Here is a 7949-nt window from a genome sequence, read left to right on the forward strand (position 1 = left end):
TTAGCATCATTAATTAAGTGCTTAGAAATGCTTTCAGGAAAGTTTATAATCCCTAGCCAAAAAAAAAACCCTACCAGACAATGGGTCGGAAAGTTGGTGTCGCCAATGCGTATTTTACAGAATTTTGCTTTATTTCCATTTTTCAGACGACATTTTCAGCTTTGACGAATGTTTTTCTCGGAATTTCTTTTTTATCCAGCTGTAGTACTATGCAATAGCTATTCCTTCTGGACATAACAGGAAGTGATTTGTTAGAATATCTATCAACAGGATTATTCTTTTAAAATTGCTGATTAAAAAAAAACAACGTTAATATGAGTAAGAAATCTGTACACTAAAGTAAGTAGTTTGTAAATCTTTGATTTTCTATTCGAGTCTGTTTTCAAATAAAAAAAGTTAAAAACAATAACTTTGAAAAAATTACTAATCGCTCAAGTAGTTTTTCAAACGCATTTGTAGGATGACGAATTACAGGAATGGGAATTGCTTGACACTTGTGGTATAAACGAGGATAGACTTATCCACAAAAGTCTTTAAATATTGAACAGTTGACTTTCTGATCAAATTATTAGCCTCGACATTTTTATTTTTTATAACGCACCGATAAACGGACTCAAATATATAAAAAGTTATTCATGCAACGGACTATTTTAATCAATATGCATATCCATGAAAACTGCACTTACTAAATAAAGCCGTAATAATATCAATTTGAATATTACTCTTGTTAGTTCTGTCCGATTTTTCGATTCCCATAGTATTTTAAAAGAAAACTGGTAGGGCTAAGCCTTTGTCTTCAAATTGTTCTTACAAAATCAACGATTACGAAACAGCCCTTTAGTTACTTCTGTGAGATGCCCGAATTGTATTTTAAGTGAGAAACATAAACCTGTATTAATATGCAATATGTAATGTCAAACTGAAATAAATCATTGAAATTGTAAAAGAATACGTTTTGCAACTGATCTTCAAACGTTTCTTTGATAAATGTAGATTGACGGACCCATATCACTCAAACCAACAGACTCCCCCCCCCCCCCCCCCCCCCCCCCCCCCCAATAAAGACTTAACAATTAAAAAAAAACACAAAAATACCAACATAACGCCCTTGAAAAAGACGTTAGAGTATTCAATGACTGCCTTAATTTGACATCGAGTGAGTTTTCGAAATCTGATTGCTTTAGCACAATTACCATCTTATCATTACACATTCAAAAAATATACATACTTTTGTATCGTACTTTCTTCTGTTTAATATTACTGACTTGTCGATGTAAATTCCACAATAAAATGGAAACATAAACAATCTGCAAGACACAACATTTACGTTAATCAGTCGGTTTCTTCGCCGCAATTATATTTGTCTACTTATGTTTATGTGTATTCTATTGTTCTTAAAAAGTTTTAAAACATTTATTTTATTTTCTTAATTTGTTATTACAATTTGTATGATGGCATATTTTTAACTGTTGAACTGCCTGTTAACAATTTATCACGTTTACGATAAAACGAGAAAGTCCCGCACCCGGAGGCTGCCATATGATAAAACACGTAATAAAGATGATTTACAACGTCAGTACCCAGAATCTATACTTCAAGGCCATCGTGTATTATTTGTGAAATTGATATGGAATATCTATCAACAAGATCTTGGTACTTCCGACGAACTTTTTTGGAAAAAAGACGAGAAATTCTTTGACATATCCCTGGTTCATCAACTTTCTACTCTGGTAACGTTTTATAAAGTCTGAGTTGCAACAGTTACTGTCAGCTCTTAAATACCGAATAATAACGCATACGCATGTGAAATTGGCATATTGCAACTAAGGTGGGGGATAACCGCGCGTGTTAAATGTTTAAGTCTAAAAATGAGGAGGAAGCCGTGTCTGTTATTTCTTTAATTTCTGGCTTTGGGGGATATATTAATGAAACCTAATCTGAAAAGTTTGGATTGTTAATGGAAAGACCATCATCAATATATCTGAATGTGAAACCAAATGCCCTTTCATCTTTGGTCTTCTTGTTTTTGACAAGCGTCTAAAGGAACTCACACTCATGTGAAAATAAAAAGAGGTCAGCAAGGAGAGGCGCAAAGTTCGTTCCAATAGAAATGTCTACAATTTGTTGAAAAAGTCTCCAAATTCAACAAATATGTTGTTTATAAGAAACTCCAGCATACTGATCCCTTATGCCTCTATGTTGTATGTTTTACCTTTCTGTTCACTAATAACAAAATATGTCGTATGGTATCTCAAAGTAATAAGTTATAGCGTATGCTACCATTTTTATGTTGAAAAGCTTTGTGGATTATTTATTTTAGACGATTTTTCAATTTCTCATGGGGAATGGGAGTATACATGGTTAAAAAATCAAAGTTTTGATAGAATTTATTTCAGAAAAAGATCGAGGCTGGAAATTATCCAGAAGATTTTGAGAGTTTTTTAGAATCCAAATATTGTTAATCCCACTACGCGAGTAAACAGTTTCATAGTATTTTCGAGGACTCTTTCATTGCGGACAGAATGTTTGTCAATCTAATGGACAAATCATTAGTTGAACATGAACCACAAAATAAGCATGTATAAATTGAAAACTATATTAAAGCAGGTTTCTTCACACTATTTTACCAATGTTGTAGTTTCAAGGGAGACAGATTTATACAAGTTTTTCTTGTTTCCGAGTCCCTATATTCCTGTTGTATATTTGTCATTTGTGCTCTTTTCAAAAATAAACAAATTGTTTGAACGAAGCCCTGCAATGAATATAAATATGAGAAGATGATGAAACATGATTACCAATAAGACAAAGATTGCCGTACGGCCTTCAAACATCAACAAAACCCATACCATGTAGACAGACAATGAGTATCCTTTTAGAAATATGATTTGTTAATTATTCGGTTTTTTATTGGCACATTTTATAGACTCGAGACGATTAATGGCTTAACGTATTTTATAGACATCGACTATTATTAAAGATGGTTTGCTGCGCTCTAAATGTCTTTTTGGGTAGAATGCGTTATACATTTTTTTATCTATTTTTAGTTCAATATTTTGAAACACAAACTGAAATAATTATACTCTGAATATTACATGATATACTGTTAATATTCCATTTTAATCTTGTTCTTTTTTTTTATTTTTGGTATTGTATGTTGTTTGTCTTGTCGTCTTTTGTAATGCCTCTGTTGTGTTTTTTTTTTTGTAACAAAATTGTTTTGGATGGCCTCCTAGTTATCTTCTTCCTCTATTTACTCAGTACTATTTTGACAACAAGAATTATACGAAGTATGATAAAGGTAATTACCTGCTAGTTTTGCTTTGTGGTACACCATTTGTAAAAAATACGAATCTACAAAGGCATGCAAAAGACAAAATAGCCATGGTAAAAGAAACAGGTATTTGCCACCACTCATTTCCTATATCTGAAATCGAGTTGATTCGCCATTGCGAAAAGAATATATCACATGACTGGAACTTAAGTGTCTGTGGAATTTCCATTAATTTTATCAAAGCAACTAAGTTAATAACAGGAACTAAAAATATTATCGCAAATCCAAAAACTACTATCTGACAGCAAATAGCACAAGCAGTCTTAGCTGTTTTGTAAAATACTAAACTTGAAAGTATATTGATGGTTGCTACAACAAATGGAACATAATTTGCACACGTTTCATCATTGCCTAATTCTAAATCGATATTTGGTTTTCTGTAGTTAGATTCTCCACTGCCAAATAACGCGTTTAGTCCTTGTTGAGCGTGGACAGTTACCAAAAGACAGATAATTAGCACACTAATTTTAGCAAGAAATGAAAAACATGTGACCGTCATCCGATTGTGATCGATAAGTTGTGTTTCCCCTGATAGATGCTTCGTAAAATTTTGGTAGTACCGAATTCCAATGAATAACATTGATATAATGAATATTGCAACTGTGATGTCAAACCCGATATAAAAAATGACGAATAAAATACTCAAAATGCAAAACATGACGCCAGCCGATGAATAAAAGCAATTCATTTTTGTATTTTTCAGGAACTTCGTGCATTTCTTCAACTTTCCCTTCGATTTTACTCCATTTTCTTCAGACGACGAGTTTTGACAACGGCTTTGACGAACTGTGTCGAGCCAGTCGAGTAAACATAATGGCAAACCTACAACTAGGTAAACAACAGATGCAGTTGCAGGATCAAACGCAGGAAGGACTACAAATACCATCAAAAATACTCCTATTGTATCCAGGACTTCGGATGCTAGAAAAAGCTGAAATAAAGTTATATAGATAAATAGATATGGTATGAGTGCCAATAATGTAACTCTCTATCCAAGTCACAATGTATAATAAGTCACAAAGTAAAGTTTATAAGTAATTATTATACCGTATTGCTGTTATTATTTAAATAATTAAAATTAGTTCAAATTCGTATAACTTCGTTTATCTGAATTAAATATATATTGATATGTGTGCAAAACAAAATACTGATTTTTCATTTTGGATAATTTGTTTTCTTTCTTACCAGGAAATCAATGTTATATTTCGTATTTTGAGCAGTATGTTATGTTAGCTTAATATCAACGAATTTACTGAATTTTATCTTGCCAAACCCGACCATTTCGGTTACTTGTGTAATGATTTATAAATCAATCAATTCCGTTCTTTTCTGCTTACGAATATTTTAATAAAGAGCTCTACTTGTTTCTGCTTCTTGGTTTTCTTTTCCTGATCTGTTTCCACCTGACTTGTTTAAATTTAAGTTAATTGACCATTACTTCAATCTGGTCCATGATAAATAGTTATCAAAGGTACCAGGTTTCTTATATAGTTTAATACGTCAGACGCGCGTTTCGTCTACATAAGACTCATCAGAGACTATCAGGTCAAAATAGTAATAAAGTCAAACAAGTATTTAAGTTGAAGAGCCTTGAGGACTCAAAAGTCCAAAATGTTGCGCCAAATACGGCTAAGGTAATCTATGCCTGGGATAAGAAAATCTTAGTATTGCAAACAGCTAATTTATAAAAACGGCACTGTAATTGATATTCATGTTTATCGGTCGTCCCACTGTCTATATCACTCTGTTCAGCTCTTAATATTATTCCGTGTCATGTCTTTGTGACGTCAAATACGTTGACCCGGCCTTAATAGAGGGGGGATAGGACCTTTATCGGGACTCCGGGATCGGGTGTTTTTAAGCTCGGGATTTCGGGATTGACCCTTTCGGGATCCGGGAATTCTTTTTTTTTGGATTTCGGGACGTCGGGATTTACTTTATTTAAATTCGGGACCTCGGGATTTCGTTTTTTTAAGTCCGGGATTTCGGGATCAGGACCCCTCCTATCCCCCCTCTTAATAACTTTGACCCGGACATATCAGCGACGTCATAATGTTTGAACCGACGTTAATAACTTTGATCCGAAATTATCAAGTCATCTGTTGTGTGCTGGTGAAACAAAGAAAACACTTCTGAAACACGCAAATATAGCCCGATAAATCGATTATCAGACTATCTGCATATTGATATTGTAAAATATCAGCTGATTGACATTATATGAAGGCTTTTTGATCTCGTTCGCTACGCTCACTCGACAAAAAGCTTCATATTATGTCTCGCAGCTGATATTTTACGATATCAACATGCAGATAACCTGATAATCGGTACGAACACCGACGTGCTGACTACTGGGCTTGTGATACCCTCGGGGACGAAACGTCCATCAGCAGTTTCATCGACCCAGTGGTGTAATAGTAATAAAGCCATAGGGTCTTTTTACAAAATGTTGGGTGACACATAACATTGAGTAAATAGGGAATCAATAGGAAATACACAAATTTATCTTTCTAGACCGGAAGTATCTAATTATCTCCCTTATTACAAGCAAAGGTATATAGAAACTATATATTTTTGGATTCAGTGTAGAAACAACTATCATATGAAACCGGTAAGACTCCTACTAATAAAAAAGCAAATGTGTTTTTTTACTGTGACACCATATCACATATTTCTTAATTCGTCATTTTGGTGCTATTTAACAAATATTAAAATCAATTTAAGAAAGAAAAAAGTAAAGAAAATACACTTTGATTTTTTTATCTTTATTTATTTATCTAGTTTCGGAGGATCAAGTAGTTGGCTTTCCTAACTATTTTTAACAGACTTCCTTGTTTTAATGTATGGACGACCTGAATACCCAAACATATATAAAAATTAAAATACGTTGTATTATTTTCATTTTCTCTGGACGATCGCTAACGTTCATCCCATGATTATAGATATAACTTGTTGATTGTGTCGCAATGTCCAATAGAGGGTTATGGAGTACATAGATGCAAAAATACACGTGAAAATTAAGAAATAGCCAATTCTTGATAATGAAATGGATATTTTCTGAATAATGATATAGACTGCTGCGACGCTTCAGCTCCTTATTACAGATCTACCTTCTAATTCATTCGAAAGCCTATTAATAGAGGAACAAAAGGTATATAGTCAATATGGTCCGAAAAGCCTGTTAGAGGAGTTACGGACGACATAAAAAATATAAGACTGAATGACATCTTCTTACACACCTCGACCATTTCGATTACTTATGAAATGATTAATAAATTAATAAATCCAGTTATTTTCTACTTACAACATTTTTAGATCGCCATGAGTCTTGTTGTTCTTCCTTTTTAGATTTGTTTTCTTCTCCATTTTGCTTGCACATTTTTCGCGCAGATGAAAACATTCCAAAGATATACGGAATAATGATGACTAAAAATAACGCCCAAATCCATTCTTCGTCAACATATTTTGATCTGTTCATACAATCTAATACATCTACATTCTCACACTGATCATCTCTAAATTCTAATAAATATCCCATTGTTCCAAGCCGAGATGTAATGTTACCTGCAGGTGGTTGCAGATGCCAAATCATGATATGTAAAGTTATTCGGGACAAGATTCCGCTAACTAAAATAATCACAAAGAGAAAAGCGGCAAATGTCAATTTTAAGAATCCTTCTAGTTTTTCGCAAATACCTGTTTTCCATTTGTCTAAATTTCCTTCTTCATAAACATCCCATTTTTTTTCCCTAAAAAAAAAAGGATGGATATTTATGTTGGTACACCTGATCTTGTCGGAATTATTACCCTTGAATGTCGATTTTTGAATACATATATTTTTGTTATTTCGCTGATACTTCAGTAGATAGAGAGAATTTGTAAAAACCAAAAATGATCAACAAAATAAAGTTTACTTATAAGTCACAATAAACCGTAATCCAATGTAGGATTCCAAACATTTTTTGACGGAGTAGATTAGCATCACAATTTTCTTGGGTAAAAGTAACGTTCATATCTTGTCCATTAAGTTACTTTCTAATCATGTGTTACAAAGTTTTACTTGTGTCTTTTTTCTAGCTTTAAATTAAATTTTTTCATGATTTCACTATTTATTCAATCAGTTCAAAGAGAAACAGTTTAATAGGTGATCGGATCCCAACCATTTTGATTTAACTTATTTTGACAACAATAGAAGGTTGAAATCTTTTTCATAATTACTAGCTTCTAACGTTTTATCAGAAATCCACAAATCTATAAAACAAATAATTCTCACCATTCATCCATTTCATTACTTCTATTTTCTTCTGTATCTTCCTGTAAAATTAAGGCAACAGTACTTTACCGATGTTTAAATCCCTTTTATCGATTAAGAAGTCAAATTAAGATAACGGACACAACTGCACCTACAAGAAAAGCCTCTTTAGCTATGCTATATTCATCACTAGCAATGTAAAAAGTAAAATCACAAAAATATTGATCTTCAAGGAAAACTAAAACAAAAAGTCCCTAATTAAATGGCAAAATCATCAAACGAATAAATAACAACTGTCATATTTCTGACCTGGAACAGACATTTTCTTGTGTAGAAAATGGTGGATTAACCCTAGTTTTATAGCTAGCT

General features: G+C 32.9%; 1 protein-coding gene across 1 annotated transcript; it reads right to left on the reverse strand.

The window, feature by feature from the left end:
• Nucleotides 1–3251: 3251 nt before the first annotated feature.
• Nucleotides 3252–7641, reverse strand: LOC139513302 (uncharacterized). The gene is made up of 3 exons (XM_071301667.1): nucleotides 7602–7641; nucleotides 6633–7077; nucleotides 3252–4262 (listed from the first exon to the last, which is right to left on the reverse strand). Exons 1-3 carry the CDS (start codon nucleotides 7610–7612, stop codon nucleotides 3303–3305), a joined length of 1416 nt encoding a protein of 471 aa, XP_071157768.1. The 5' UTR covers nucleotides 7613–7641; the 3' UTR covers nucleotides 3252–3302.
• Nucleotides 7642–7949: the final 308 nt, after the last annotated feature.

Source organism: Mytilus edulis, chromosome 2 (genome assembly GCF_963676685.1).
Source record: "Mytilus edulis chromosome 2, xbMytEdul2.2, whole genome shotgun sequence".
Classification (NCBI taxonomy): Eukaryota; Metazoa; Mollusca; class Bivalvia; order Mytilida; family Mytilidae; genus Mytilus; species Mytilus edulis.